This window comes from Nicotiana tomentosiformis, chromosome 4, assembly GCF_000390325.3.
Source record: "Nicotiana tomentosiformis chromosome 4, ASM39032v3, whole genome shotgun sequence".
Lineage (NCBI taxonomy): Eukaryota > Viridiplantae > Streptophyta > Magnoliopsida > Solanales > Solanaceae > Nicotiana > Nicotiana tomentosiformis.
In genome coordinates, this window is record NC_090815.1 from 79,077,933 (window position 1) to 79,094,409 (window position 16,477).

General features: G+C 36.7%; 1 protein-coding gene across 1 annotated transcript; it reads right to left on the bottom strand.

Moving 5' to 3' along the window:
• Nucleotides 1–5,990: 5,990 nt before the first annotated feature.
• On the bottom strand, nucleotides 5,991–8,154 carry LOC104089869 (protein WHAT'S THIS FACTOR 9, mitochondrial). The gene has a single exon (XM_009594874.4). It carries the CDS (start codon nucleotides 8,021–8,023, stop codon nucleotides 6,245–6,247), a length of 1,779 nt encoding a protein of 592 aa, XP_009593169.1. The 5' UTR covers nucleotides 8,024–8,154; the 3' UTR covers nucleotides 5,991–6,244.
• Between the last annotated feature and the right edge of the window lie 8,323 nt (nucleotides 8,155–16,477).

Genomic DNA, 16,477 nt, shown 5'->3' on the forward strand with positions numbered 1-16,477 from the left:
GTATATAAATTTATAATTTTTATATTTTAAAAAAAAAATTATATAGGATTTTATTTAGACAAATATCTAGAAGCATCAATGATCCTCTCAAGGGATATAATACTTTATAGAACTATGAAGTGCATTTATTTTTATTTTCTTTAAATAATCTTTGATTTTATCATTATCATCACTTTCTTATCAAGTGTTATTAAAATACGCCAATCTCTTAATTCCTTCTATATTCATATGTCAAGATCTATTAAACTCTTATAACTTTTTCAAATTTGAAATGGTATTTTATCGATTATTGTTAATTAAACAGAGCATATCATTATTTAGGTTTCATATTACTTTGTGTTTAATTATTAAAATTCGGTTAAACTTGAAAATGTACGTCACTGAAAATTTATTTTTAGACTAAATAATAATTATCATGTGTTACTAAAAAAAATCTCCCTTAAGAATATTTTAATAGATCATATGTTTGACATTTTGTTCAATTTTACTAAACATATATTAACATATTAAAACTTTATCTATAACTCTAACAAAGTATGATTAAAATAATATTCATGTGACCAAAAAACCGATAAAAACCGAACAATTGACATAGTTAGTTTGGTTTTGCTAAAAATCAAACCAACCCAACTCAGATTTATTTTATATCACAAGTTTCAAAAGTTATCGTACTAGTCAAACAGTGTCAAGAGAGACGAACGGAGTTGTTAGTATACTGAAATAGTTAAAGTTGTCTGTCTTTCAAGGTGTACGGCTGAAGAAGCTCCACAGATGCAAACAAACAGAGCATATAACTTTGTTCCTTATTTTATACTTTGCAGCACTAAATTCTCTTTTCACTGCTTTCTCCTGGTTTAGATCAGTTTTAGTTCCACTTACTATCTTTAGTGAGTAATGAGTATTGCCAAAGTTGGTGCAAATTAAAGGAGAAGTCCAGTAAAAGAAGAAATTCAATATTCACCAATGACAATGGAATTTATTTGAATATATATATAGACTATAAAACAAAGAAAGATTACATGCTTCTACTTCACGGCTTAGCAGAATGCTATTCAGAAAATGACATATGCTTTGTATATATATAAGATATATTAGCAAACATTCTCATTCCTTTTTAACAGCTTATGCAAAATAACCTGTGTTTTTGTGTTACATGTGCAAATTGTTACTGGCACACGGGCACGCATCAGTATTTCTGCGTTGAATATACCACCATATTACAGTTTATGTTGAATTGACACCAGAATACACTGGTACACGTTTATACATATTCAAATACGGATCATGCATTTTGTTTTTCTTATCCTATCGTATTTTGAAGAATTTGCACGATATAGCCAAGTCACACCCATTTGATCAAAAGGATCTTGTAACATAGCAATGCTATTACTGACTGCAGTGCTAATTCGCCAAAAAAAAGGAAATAGAAAGTTATTCTAAGTTATATGCACACAGAAATGGCTAAAAGCTAACTTCTGCTGACAAAATTACCAAACACAAAGAACATAATCTCCAGCTTACGTTAGACTAGTGATGGTATTTACATATCTCCATCTATAAGTAGTTCCTTCAACCAACACTCAATTTGCATTTCGTCCACAAAAAAACTCAAACTTGATGCCAAAGGCTTCATAATCTGAAGCAAACATAGAGACTAGAGCAAGCCATTTCAGCTGTCAGAAGGTTAGGACAAGCTTAAAATGAGTGCTAAAATAAACCACCACCCCACACTCAGGGGCGAAGCTATGTTGGCCCAAGGGTGGTCACCTTCGCCGAAAAATTATACTACGTATAAGATAAAATATTATTTGTTATTGATTAAAAATAGACTTTGAACACCCTTGCATAGCCCACTGGCAAAGGGTGTTCAAAATTTGAACAACCTTATTGAATTTAGTGGCGTTGAACACCTTTGTTGAATTTCCTGGCTTCGCCACTGCCCACACTGAATGTGGGTATATAAGATAGCCAGCAAAGAGGACACAATTATGATGAACACCTTCCAAGTGAAGAGAGCCCTATTTTTTTGTCAGATACATTCCTAAGCCTGAGAGTGCTGGAAAGAAGAACGGCACTTTCCATGCTTCATGGCTGCAAATAACTTCAGATACAAAGCATGATTTTTCCAATTCGTGCAAGGCGCCCACCAGCCTTCCAACGGGAAAACATCACCAGATTCGCTCATGATCAAGTTACAACCTAAAATTCATGACTATATTATGTTAGAATAGGCTGAACAAGAGTGAAGAAGCAGCTACTTTCCCAGCCCACGAACTTTTTATAACTGAAATGAATCGCACATTACATGCCAAAAATTCAGTATCATCTTGTGCTCAACCAATCAAGAAAGGGAATGCGAAAGGTTATGCATCCAAATCCAACATTGATTGAACTGATAAGAGACGACCATATGATACATTTTAATGAGATTGCGCAGAGAAGTTTGTATGGCAAACACTCCATTTCCAAACACAGCAATCACAACATATCCCTATATAAACTAAAAGTACATCTTAAATTTCAGATAATTTACTTGACAGAAATGAGTAACTGTAACATACAAACGACAAACAAAAGTTTGAGAAACAGAAGGCATGTCAAAAGGTAATAAAGGTAAATAACAGTTCTTCAATCACCAAAACAATAAACTGGTGCTATGTCAAGAATCAAGAGGTTGAAAAAACTGACAACAAGTTCAGGGTGCTTCTTAGTTAAGAATATACTTTTGCAACCAAGTTATCTGAACAACTGGTCTACGCATGAAAATCAAACTAGAACCATTTGATACCAGTACAAATCACCAAAGCAAAGAGATGCATCCTCTAGATCTTTCACTCAGAACAAAGAGTACAATGTTCCCTTGCACATCGCAGAAGGATGTGTCCAGACTTTACCGTAACTCAATCATCACCTACTCACACAATGCACTAGATTACTTGTTTGTTTGATTGTTGGTCTGACAACTACCAAGCAAAAACAAAGTCAATAATCCTCACTATTTCTTTCTTTGGAGTTTTCGACCGTGTTTTTGTGGCAATGGTGCAAACCTTTTGTGTGGACAGGAGCTTGAGCCTAGGAGCAGTTGGACAGTTCATCTAAGAAATCACCAAGCGTAAAACAAGAGGGTTTGCGGAGAAGAGTGATAGCAGTAACCCATCGAGAATAGCTTGATAAAGCCTTCATTAAAGAGGAGAGAATGAGAGAGATGAAAGCCACCCCCATCATCCAAAAAAATATAAGCATGTTTAACCCCTAAACAACAAGTGACAATCATATTTGCTAGATTTTATCAATGTTAAGACAAAGCGGCTAGCTACTACAATACCAAAAGTTAAGAGGGTTCATTGCAAGGATAAAGATGATTAAGGGTCAAAGAACCAAAACTTAGAATAATGGAGTTATGGTTCATTTCAGTCTTATGCAAATGCAAAAATATTAGTATCAAGAAATGGTTTTTTACTCTTATGTAAATGCGTAAATATTTTCCGTATCTAATGACTAAGCCTTCATATGAATTGGAGTCATGCAATCAACTGAATTATATCAAAGCTAAAAATTATGGACCGAATAGTTCATCATAGCAACAGAATTTCATAGGAGTATAAACATAAAACAGTCCTTCTAGTAATGAGTTTGTAGTGTAGTGCAAGAAAATAATTCCAATCACATCAGTTGAATAGGTCGCCCCTAAATATGAAAACGAAAATCACCCCCAATAAGCTTAATAAAATTGTACATGGAAAAGCAGAATCTATACAGAAGATTAAGTTTAGATGCTTAAGGCTTTTGGCTTTTAGGTGTAACCTTTACAATGTCAAAGATGAAAATAGCTTGGTAGATTTCATCGACTCACTAAAGGGACAGGAATGTACAAAGGAACCCTTATTTTTTGTTTTTCCGTATAGAAGGGTTCTGACTATGTAAATGTACTAGTACCATCTTAGTGCTAGATTTTCCCTTTTTTTTTTTCTATCAATATATCCATTACTTACTGCTCAAAAAAAAATTGTAAAAGGACTTTTGATAGACTGGAGGAACTCAGGCGAGAGAAATTTATAAAACCAAAGGGGAAATAGGTCCACGAAAATGAAAAAACAAACTGAGAGGATGAACTTCCTCATACAACAGACCATGAATGAAGAATTCGGCAAGTTTTACATTAATGGTGTTAAGACCATATTTTCTTTTGCTTTTTGTTTTGGAAGAAGATGGTAATAGTTGTTAAGCCCACATTTGTAGGATTCCTACATACATTTCTTCTAATTCAACTCCAAACCTGCTCTATATTTGCTCAATATTTAAAAGGAGGTCAACAGACTAAACACCAATTTTTCTTACCTGAAACTCTGCTGGTAACATACAGACAGGAAGACGAACAGTATACTTGTCATGAGAACAAACTGAGCATACTTGTCATTCAACCCTTGACTTATCTCCATTTTACTTTAATAGATGTTTACATCATTGTCACTCACTCATTTTTTTTTCTTTTCTTTTTTTGAAGTTTGAACAAGAAAAGAGAGGTAAAAGAATGTTGTTCACTCATTCTTCCTACCAAGTACCTTTTCAACCAAGGACTAATCCATTTTACTAAGTTGTGCACCCATTCAAGTACTTCAGGATTTCTAGAATTTTTATCCAAATGACTGGCCTAAACCAGAATCATGATGATACCTTTCAGCTGCAAATAATTGTTTGCAGTCCTTTCTTAAATGCTTCACCATTCTAAAACAACAATCCTACACTTCACAGTGATTTAAAAAAGTAATTGAGACAGAGAAAACAGACATGACCAGAACCATATTCGTTTTTCTTTTATAACCGATATCTGTCTGGAGCCAACCCTTAGAACAAACTCGGGGATAATGGCCTGCCCTTCTGCCCTTCTCCACTTAAATACTGGACTTGGATCGATTGGCGCAGGGCTACCTGTGACCTAAGTCACAAGTCCCTCAACCTACACCAATTGAGCTAAGAAAACCAATATTCTTTTTTAAGGTATAGAAAAGTACATTTTGGTTTTTATTGATGCAAAGAGAATTAACAAAAGCAGAAAAAGTAACTAATAAGTTAAAAAGGACCTGATGTACGTTTGTACAGCATTTGGAAGGCAGGTCAGTGCTTATTGTGTTATCAACAAGGAAAACTTAGGAGTTATGCTTGACCTAAAATTTGCCTCATACTATGTTCAAGAGAAATTGATAAGCTGTATGTTTTATATCAATATCATTTCCATGGCAATGCTTCCAGATAGACCTTATTATTCTTTGATTTTGTCACCAACAAAGTAAAAAGAAAGGACCCCTTTTTGCTTCTATTTGAGAAAAGGTAACTCCTGCTTGTTTCTACTATATGCTTCATAACAAGAGTAGAATCTTGGCGGGTTAAAATGTAATATCTGCAAGATTGAGACCTGCAACATCTACATAACACAGAAGCAGATTGGGCACATTCACAAAAGAGCGGTAACTTTAACGGGGAAAGACCACCAGATTTATTGGAGAGATGAAAAAGTGTCTAATATATATCAGACATCCAAATCATGCTAAACATCTAGACTTAAACCATTTAGGGGTCGTTTGGTTTGAAGACAAGTTATGCTGGATTGATGGGATTAGTTATGCTAGGATTAATTATACTGGGATTAGTTATCCTAGTATTATTTCTTATTGATTGTTTGGTACTGTATTAATAGGATTGTCAATTTTACTGCTTTATCCTGGAATAACTTATCTTGGTATTACTATTCCACCCTCTGGCAGGCATAAGTTATCCAGGTACTATTTTTAATCCCGAGATAACTTATCCCAGGATTAGTAACCAAATAAGGGATAAGGCGATAATAAATTTTTATCTCAGGATTATTTTTGCTTATCCATCATACCAAACGACACCTTAGTGTTCTAACCATTATAAGAAATACGTCGCTTATCAGAGACAATCTTGAGAAACCACTACAAAGATACAGGAAACTCACATACACGGGTGCAGAGCAAGCAAAATCAGCAGGCGACACATCATAAATTACAGGCTAAAACGCAACCAATACATGATAATAAAGTCTATATGCATCATTTAATTAAGAACCACAAAGGAAAATCTGCTTAAATTATCAAAATTGGATAGGGCAAGATTCTGCAATATGTTGTTACAGCCTTATAGCAGCATATGTGACAACTGACAAACCTCAAACAATCAAAAGGCAAACCTATTGCTGCACTGCCTTCGCAGAGAGAAAAACTTTTCATGGTGTGGAAGCCCTCCTTTGTTCAGATCTTCCCCGGTTTCTATGAAGATCTAACTTGTTATTTGATCTTTGGTCAGCATATCGATTATCATTAATTTCCGGCCTCCTAGAAGATCTTGAGGTTCTTTCTTCGGACCTATTGGAACTTCGTCCAGACGAAGTCCTCAATGATCTTATTGGAAGCTTTCTGTCCTCATATCTTGTTGGAGCATCTTGCTCACTATTATTTTCTGCTCTCCAAGATGATCTTCTTGATGTTCTTTCCACATCTCTGTTTCGATTTCTTCCAGAGGATGCCCTCGGCGAAGTTGCTGAATGCTTCCTATCATCAACTCTTGTCCCCAAGTTTAATCTTCGGCTAGGCTTCACATCTCTAACCTCATTGTCCATGTCATCATCATTATTTTCTGCTCTCCAGGACGATCTTCTAGAGGTTCTTTCCACAACTTTGTTTCGATTTCTTGACGTCCGCCGTGAGCTTGCTGAAAGCTTCTGATCATCAACTCTTGTCCTCGAGTTCAATCTTCGGCTATGCTTCACATCTCTAGCCTCATTGTCCGTCTCATCATCATTGTAGTCATTATACACATCATCATCATCCTCATCATCGTCTTCTTCTTCTTCTTCTTCTTCCATATCATCGTGAGGTTCCTTTTCATCACCTTCATTCGGATCATGACTACCTTTTCGCTGTATATCATTTTGTTTTTTATCCTCAGTCACCTTGTTCATGAGATGAACATACTTATACCTCATTTCCATCAATGGGTTCTTCTGAATCAACATTCCCCTTTTATATCCCTCCTTCAATACCACAGTATGTGTGCCAATCTTACTCGACACGTAAAATATGCCGGGATGCAACATTAACGCCCTCTTAAAGCTAGAACGAAGTCCCAAACACTCTCCTATCAAAAGGAGATTATCTCTCTCCGCCTTCTTCCCAACACAAAGATTAAGAATTTCATGTAAAATTGCCACTGCCCGCTTATCAGCCTCATCACTCTTTGCAGGAAGATGCATTGCATTCTCATACGGCGAAATATAAGGCAACTTCTGCCATTCATCAATCCATTTCTTGTACTTCTTATCCACCTCAAACCCATTAGAATACTTCAAAGCAAACTTATTAACTAACAAATCCTGATCAGTTTCACATTTCATTGTTTGTTTTTGCATAAAGGAAACAGCAAGTTCATGACTCCAACAAACTAACTCCAACACCAACTCATTATTATTCACCTGGAAATAATCAGGATATTCTGGTACTAAAGTCTTCGCATAACTATCACATAAACCCAAATCCCATTTAAGCTTATCAATAACATGTAATGGAATTTTATTAATTTTACCTATCATCAAAAGCTTCAAGATCCTATCAGCAACATCTTCTTTGTAACTCACACTTTGATAAAACAACTCTTCATCTGAATCAAGACTGAGAATTTCTGGTGTTAACTTGATATGAGGGTGTATGTTAATGCTAGCTGGGAAAAACTCTTGAAAAATTGAAGGGTATTTTCGGATAAACTCGACGGGCCGAATTGGGATCTGAAGGGAGTCCTTGGATTGTGTGATAATGTTTAAGGGGGTGGATTTTGAGGGTTCAGATTTGATGAGGTTCTTGATGTTGAGAAGGGGTTTGAGGTTCTTTTCTCTTTCGACAGCGTGATCGAGGCCACGGTCTCGGACGTGTTTGAGAGAAAGGGCATCGTCGAATAGTGTTCGCCATTGTTGACGCTGGTGGTGCTGAGTTCGACGGAGGAGGAAATGCATGTAGCTAATGTTGGGGTATTGGGGCTTATGAGAGGTGTTGTTTCGAGGGTTTAAGGAGGGCTTTTGAGGTCATAAGAACATAGAAGAAAGGTAATTGCAAAGGTCATCCTTAGGCTAACGCCAAGAAATGCAACTTGAGCTTCCAAGTTTAGTTATTCTTAAGATAAAAGGTTAATTTCATCTAGGAGGCTATAATCAATTAATTATTATATGAGAATACTTAAACTTCATCAAAAGTCATTACTATATCTATATTTATATCTTGTATATTAAAAGAGAAAAAAGCATAAATACTTCCCTAATAGCAGGGGCGGCCCGACAAATTTTGTGGCCTAAAGCCAAACTTTATGAGGGACCTTACCTTTTTTTTTTTTATGAAGTCTATTTTTCTAGTTTTTTTTTAGATGCAAAGTTATTACTAATAATTTTTTTAGAATCAATTTGTCCTGATAAGTCTTTCTCAATTGACAATATAGCTAATACATTTAACCTCTCTTGAGACATTGTTGATCTTAGGTAAAATTTTATCAATTTTAATTTTGAAAAACTTCTTTCCGCTGAAACAACGGTAACAGGAATATAGGCATTTTTGTTTTTATCATTCACTTTTTTTTTTGGGTCACCGAGGGATAACAATAGAGATAAATTTTATTTTTTGTTTAACAATTCAAAACATCACGTATTGGGGAAGTAGACAAGTTTAGAAATATTATCTTTAGATTCTATAAGAATAAATACTTAGAATGGAATGAAATTATGATAAAAATTTAATTTTAAGGTGATTGTAACGACTCGACCGGTCGTTTTGAAATCTAGCGCGTTGTTCGGAGGTTTGAGGCCTTGAGTAGCTTCACTTCACGTACTATGACTTGTACGTGTGGCCGAAATTGAACTTCGGGAAGTTCGGAGTTGGTTTGGAAAGAAAATTCTAATTTCTGAAGCTTTAAGTTGAAAAAATTGACTAAGGTTTGACTTTTGAGAAAAAGACCTTAGAATCGGGATTTGAAGGTTCTGATAGGTTCGTATGATGATTTCGGACTTGGGCGTATATTCGGGTTGAGTATCGGATCACCCGGGAGTAATTCGGCGCTTATTGTGGAAAGTTGGCATTTAGAAGGCTTTAGAAATTTCTAAGTTTGGTTTGAGGTGGACTTTGGTGTTGTCGATGTCCGTTTAGGATTCCGAGCCTTGGAATAGGTTAGTATTGTGATTTATGACTTGTGCGTAAAGTATGACGTCATTCCGGAATATATTGGTATAGTTCAGACGTGTTCGTCGAAGTTGGAAAGTTTGAAAGTTTAAAGAAGGATTTGGATTGTCGATTTGTGATTTTGATGTGGTTGGTGTGATTTGAGACCCTGAGTAGGTCCGTGTTATGTTATAGAACTTGTTGGTAAGTTCGGAAGGGGTCCCGGGTGCCTCGGGTGTGTTCCGGACGAGTCACAAATCAATTTGGAGCTTTGTTGTATTGCTGAAGGGCCTAAGTTCTGGTGCAATCACACCTGCGGAAAATGGGTCACAGGTATGACGCCGCAAAAGCGAGACCGCACCTGCGGAGTAGGGCAGCGCAGAAGCGGAGGTTGGCCAAAAGGCCTGGGCCGCAGAAGCGGGGATAAACGCATAGGTGCGCGAGAGCAAAAACGCTTGAGGTTGTAGAAGTGGAAGCGCAAATGCGCTACTTGGGGCGCAGATGCGGGGACTGTTAGGCTAAAATGGAGCCTCACCTATGATGGATTTTCCGCAAGTGCGGAACCGCAAAAGCGGCTAATGGGCCGCAGGTGCGAAGGTCGGGTTGGGCAGTGTGTTCTTTTAAATCGATGGTTTGGCTTAATTCCACTTCATTTCATCCATGGGAGCTGATTTTGAAGCAATTGTGGATTGTCATGTTCATCATCTATTATGGGGTAAGTGATTTCGTCACATTGTGAGTTAAATACAACAACAACAACAACAACAACAACAATCCAGTATAATCTCACTAGTGGAGTCTGGGGAGAGTAGTGTGTACGCAGACCTTACCTCTACCCTGGGGTAGAGAGGCTGTTTCCGATAGACCATCGGCTCCCTCCCTCCAAGAACTCCCCACCTTGCTCTTGGGGTGACTTGAACTCACAACTTCTTGGTTGGAAATGGAGGGTGCTTACCACTAGAGCAATACATGATTTATATATGGATTTAAGCATGAGAATTTGTAGAAATTTGGAATTTTGGTAGAAAACCTAGAAATTGGTATTTTTAGATTTTGACCACGGAATTGGACATGGAATTTGGAATAAATTATATATTTGAGTTCGTGGTGTCATGGGTAAAGTTTATCTTCGAAAATTCTCGGAATCCGAGCACGTGGTCCCTAGGGTTGATTTTATGGACTTTTCGAGGGAGTTGGAAATTTTTATAAATTGTTAATTGTGAGTATCGTAGCATATTTTGATTAAATTTTATGTTGTTTGACTAGTTTCGAGACGTTTGGCTTTGAGTTGAAGTGTAGAGAGGTGTTGGAGCCGGTTATGGAACTTCGGAGTGAGGTAAGTCTCATGTTTAAACTTGTGAGGGAAAAACTACCCTAGGTGATATTTATTGTTATGTTCAACTAGTTGTGGGTATTACATGCGCACGAAGTGATGAGAGTATGTACGTAGCTAAAGCATGTTTGTGTCCGGGTAGACTTAGGACTTTATCATGTAATAATTAAATTATTTTAACTCGTTCTGCTGGCTTAATTAATTAAAGTTATAACTGAATTTGATATTGAAATAAATATATGTATACTTGGTCGAGGCTTAACACTTTGAGTTGTGGGCGAGTTAGTTGAGAAATGGTAAAGACTATATTCATTTTGTGCTAATGTACCGTATTGTAAGCACGCGTCTCATAATTCGGTAACTTCCTTCCTTTCTTATGGAGCAGGCCGAACGCCTCGGCAGTATAATAGATATATCTATGGTTCATGTAGCTCAACCCTCGACAGTGTACCCATTATTCTGGATCGGGCCGAACGACCTCGGCAGAATCGTGCGTTATATTGCTAGTAGTCTGAATATTCACGAGATAAACCTTCCACTGATGCCCGACATTTTTATGGCATTCCTTATTTATTTGATATTGACACTTGGTATTTTTTTGAGCTGTTAAGGTAGAATACAAGATCGAGAAATCTATACTTTAAAAGAAAATTTTGAAAGATTATGAAATTTAGATATTTACCCTACTATCGTTGTGCACTTCATATCTGTTATGAATTATTATATTATTTTATTGGACCTCTAGTAAGTGTTGATGTAGACCCCTCGTCACTACTTCTTCGGGGTTAGGCTAGATACTTACTAGGTATGTGTTGATTTACGTACTCATGTTGTACTTCTGCACTAAATGTGCAGGATCAAACAGGTTCATCCGGTGATCATCTTGGCGCGTAGGTGCATCTGTTGAGGAGACCTTATGTGAGCTGTAATCCAGGCTATGCATCGTAGTCCACCGAGTCTCCATCGTACTATTTATTTTATCCTATCTTATTTACATTCTGGAAAGATATTGTATTATTATTGCACTCCCTAAAAAATGCTCATGCACTTGTGATACCGGATTTTAGGGTTATACTAGTTGATACTTAGGGTTTCGTACATTATTATCGCCATTCATTTCTTTTATAAATTATAAATGTTGTACGTTCCCGTGACTTGGAAGTGTAAATATCCTTTTCTTATTAAAATTTGTGATTTCGAAAGTAATAAAATGAGCAATTAAATTGGTAAATCACCGTTGACTTGCCTGACGGCGGCATTAGGTGCCATCACGACCTATAGTGGATTTTGGGTCGTGATAACTTGGTATCAGAGCGTTAGGTTCACTTAGGTCTCACGAGTCATGAACAAGTCTAGTAGAGTCTTGTGGATCGATACAGAGACGCCTGTACTTATCTTCGAGAGGCTACATGGCTGCTAGGAGAACTTCCCTTCTTGATTTCCTTATCGTGCGGTTTGATTCCATTGATTCTTGTGCCTTTATTTCCTTCCTACTCAATCTTACGCAATGTGGCGCTTGTTGTCAATTGGGCGTCGATGGGTTGTATTGGTACTGCAGACATGGTGCATGATGTTTTTCCTTACGTGTTTGGTCAGGCTATTATCGTCGCCTTGCAGAAGGATGTTCTTTTGTTCCAGCTCAGTATCTGTATTCCCTATGGTTTCGAGATTGTGCGCTGATGGCTATGATGTATATGCGTTGTTATCACAAAATATTGGTGTGATGGTAGGGTGCTTGTTTATGTGTCGAGGCAGTGAATGACTTGAAAGAAGGATTTCTTAGTGCATGATTTAGAGGTTCAACATTCAACTCCAGCAAAGGAAAGCCAATCGGACTATATATGTTCAGTCCTTGGTTGATGAAGTGACGGGACTTGATATTTTCGAGCGTGGTGGAATTCTCACTTGTGATGTGGTATGCAATAGGGGGAATACAAACCATTGAGAATACTCAGAATTACTAGTTTTGATCCTATTGGCATGCTTTCTAAGCAAGTAGCAATATTTTATAGCTAGGTTCTAATAGTTGGCAGTTAAAAACTGATTCTGTAACACTTCATCCTTATAGGCATGGTTTCTAGGCGAGCGATAGATAAAACAGTAGCTGATGAATTAATTAAGAACCTATGGACATGATATCTAGATGAGGACTAGTAGAGCATAAACTAGTATAATCCTATAGGCATGGTATCTAATGAACATGCTGCTATTATGCAAATTGAAGGATGGTTATTGGCATTTGTTTCCTATAGGCATGTTGTCTAGTGACACATAGCAATGGACATGGGAATAAATAGAGTACTTAAGCTCATGCTTTAATAGTAAACAAGTTGTGCGAATGTGTGATTCCCCTAATGGATATGATTTCTACTAGTGTACATGGAAATTCAAATCGCATATATGGCAGGTTGGACAAAATAATAAGTAAATCATACGAATCCTATAGGCATGTTTTCTACCCTTTCATGCAAACATTGGAATATATTGTTTCCCCAATTTCACTAACACCCCAATTATTTATTACAAAATTATTATTGACCAGATGAGGAATATAAGTACAAATATTACACAAAAAATTATAGTAGGCCTACTTCAGGCCCAAAGGAGATACCCAATATTGCTTGGGCCTTCAACAAACTCCTTCTTCGCAAATAGCATGCCCAGATCCAAACAGGGGACTATTCCCATTAGCACAACCCAAAAGTCATAGAGGAACTTAAGCCAAACCAAACAGTGACAAATTGCCCATATGACCCAAATATTGAATTACACAGAAATCACTTACACAACTTAGTTTGCACATTATACAAATAATGTCAGGAAGAAAAGCTACATGCTAGAGACAACTAAAGTTTCAGCAGCAAAGAAAGTGATCAAAGAACCCCAAATCCTAGTGTGTCAGAGTTCACAAGGGTCTCAAATGGACCCCGATCAGTGCTCACACTAGGGAGGTCAATAGAGAGAGTTTTGGCGGCCTTGACTTTTAGCCGCCCAAGGGTTATTGTGAAAGTCTAAACGTGATGCAAATTCCCTTTGGACCATGAAGGTTGTCTTTGGACAATGAGGATGATGTCTTTAGACCATGACGTGCTGGGCCATGAAGCGTATGATAAGGGATTCGCAGGCCATGAAATGGTGTCCTCGGGCCATGAGGATGGTGCCTCTAGACTATGACGCCTTTGAATAATGATATGAAATTTCGAGAGATCCTCTGACCATGACATGATGTCCTTAGGCTATGAGGATGATGCCTTCGGACTATGATGCCTTTGGACAAATTGGCGATGTTTCAACCCATGAAATGCAAAGATATGATGCCTAGTCATATGCGAGGACGAGAAAAGACAAGGCTTAGTCTTGTGTGAGATGAGGACGGCGCTTAGCCCTAGGTGACCAAAGAGATAATGCTAGGTCTTAGGTAGCACAGTCGAGATAGAATTTGAAGAGGTCCACTTAAAATTTAGAAGTAGACATATAAGAGGTGATTAAACAAAGAACATACAAGCAAAGAGAATCAACAAAAACACAAAGGACAGGTTGATATCACAAGTTCAAACACTTAGTATATTGGGCAGAAAATATTTTGTAAGAAGCAGGGGAATCAGGTTTTCAGGGACTACAAGATTTACATACAAAGGTGCACAATGCCAAACGAGTTTAAAGTAGAGCACTAACTTAAAGGATTTAAAGCTTGGGGGTCCATATTATGTTGAATATCCATCACAACACTAGAAATAGACATGCTAACTTATATCACTAAGACAAAACAGTATCAAACATTATAAGGAAACACACGCTAAGATGGTTACTCTAAAGGTCCCAACTAATCACCAGGGGATACATGATTTGGGCAAACTGAAGACATAATGAGTAACAAAATAGCATGGGAGAAGGTCATAGCTAGATTGAAGGTCCTAACATAGATTAGGACACAGTATAGATACGAGTCAGTCATTACAGGAAACCAGAATAAAACAGGGAAGCAAACTCATGCCAAGCAACAAATGTAAACATTCAGGTATCGACACATTAGACTAAACGAACTTAAAGAGTCCGAATTATTCAAGTTAAGCATAAACATATCTCAGAACTAGCAGTTTTAGGTAAAATCAAATGCTATAGAAGTTCATATCACAAAACGAGTTTAACGCCAACAAGGTTGCACATAGAGATGGTCTAGAAACACATTAGGTCGTGAAATTTCAGAGGTATGAATATTCAAATCATGAACACAGGAGAATAAAATTGCAAACAAGCTAAGGAACCTACCAGTTATCGCTTGACAAATAGACAAACAAGAAAGAACAAACTCCACAATACTCTGAACGTCAACAAAGAGCAATAGAACCCAGTCTTAGTGTGTAAGAGTTTTCAAAGGCTTCAAACGAACCCCGGGTAGTGCTCGCACCAAGAAAAGTTAAAAAATCAAATTCCGGTGGCCTTGGCTTTTAGCCGGCCAAGAGCCAAAGTATAGAACAAGAGAATGAGAGAATAATAAAGTGACAACCTTTAGTTATTTTTTGAATCTCGTGATTAAAAGTCCTTTTCAAAGGGGAATGGGGAGGGGTTTATATAGTAGTAGAAATCAAGCAAACAAACAAGGAAACAATATAAAATCAAACATAAATAAGGAAATAATAACATGCAAAATCAATTTAATCTGATTAGGAGAAAAAATAGGTAAACCCTAGTTCATGATGGAGAACCAAAAATAGTCAAAACTCTCATTGAATCGAACCCGTACGACCTTGCCATGACGCATATGGACGAAATATCGTCCAAATACCGAAGGGTGAAGCTAATCTCCCTTGATTCGAAGATTGATATTTGCCAAAAATGGAGCAAGTACTATGTAATACCGTTATCTTGTAAATAATACTGAGGTAACACATAAAAGGTAAGAAAATCACAGAAGGAATCCATGATTGAACCGGATTCGGAGAAGGTTGAGAAGGGCAACTAGGGTTTCTGAAAGAGAGGGGATAGCATTTAGAGGCGTCAGGCGGGTGAAATGGGTTAGGGTTTTTTGGGTGAGGGAATATAAAGAGATGGGTAGGATAATTATGGGCCGTTGATCATTTGAGATCAACGGCCAAGATCAAAAGGGGAAGCGAGGCGAGTTATTTTAAAGGGTATCGACCGGGTTGGGGATTTAGGGGTCATTTGGCTTGGGCTTGGGGATTGGGCTAGGGATTTGGGTCTTGTTTTGGTCCTAAAATTAGCTCAAAAGTTGGGCCAACTTTTAAATAAGAGATTAAAAGGGAAAGAATTTAATAAAAATAGTTAAATAAATATATGAAAATGCTATTTATGCAAATTAATACTTTACAATAATAGTAGGACATTATAAAAATAGTAAAATATTATTTTGACCTTGAATAAAATGACAAATACAATAAATTTTTCAAATATAGGCTATTATTGTAAGATTGTGCGAATAGCCTAAACATACCGATATAATTATATGAAATGAAGTAAAAATATTTGCAAATAATAGTTTGGATGATTAAGTCATCACAAGAAATAATTTAATGATATAATTGGTAAATATTCAAGTAATTTAAATTCAAGAAATATTAATTTTAAAACTCTAAAAATTATGAAAAAACAATGCTCATATAGATCTTGTAAATTAAATAGTGATGCAGAATGACATTTTGAAAGTATACATGCTATTTGAAAGAATATAAGGGCTAAATTGGGTATCAACAATTGCCCCTCTTTACCCGGGAATGATGAAAGAGTTATCGGGTAAAGAAAATGATGACAGATTTTGGCCGAATTGAGAGGGGAATGATTGCTCCCGTTTGTAGAATGGTTACCTCCTGGATTAACTACAAAACTTAAAACACGGTGCATGCGATATATATATATATATATATATATATATATATATATATATATATATATTTATTGCGAAAGTTTAAACGTG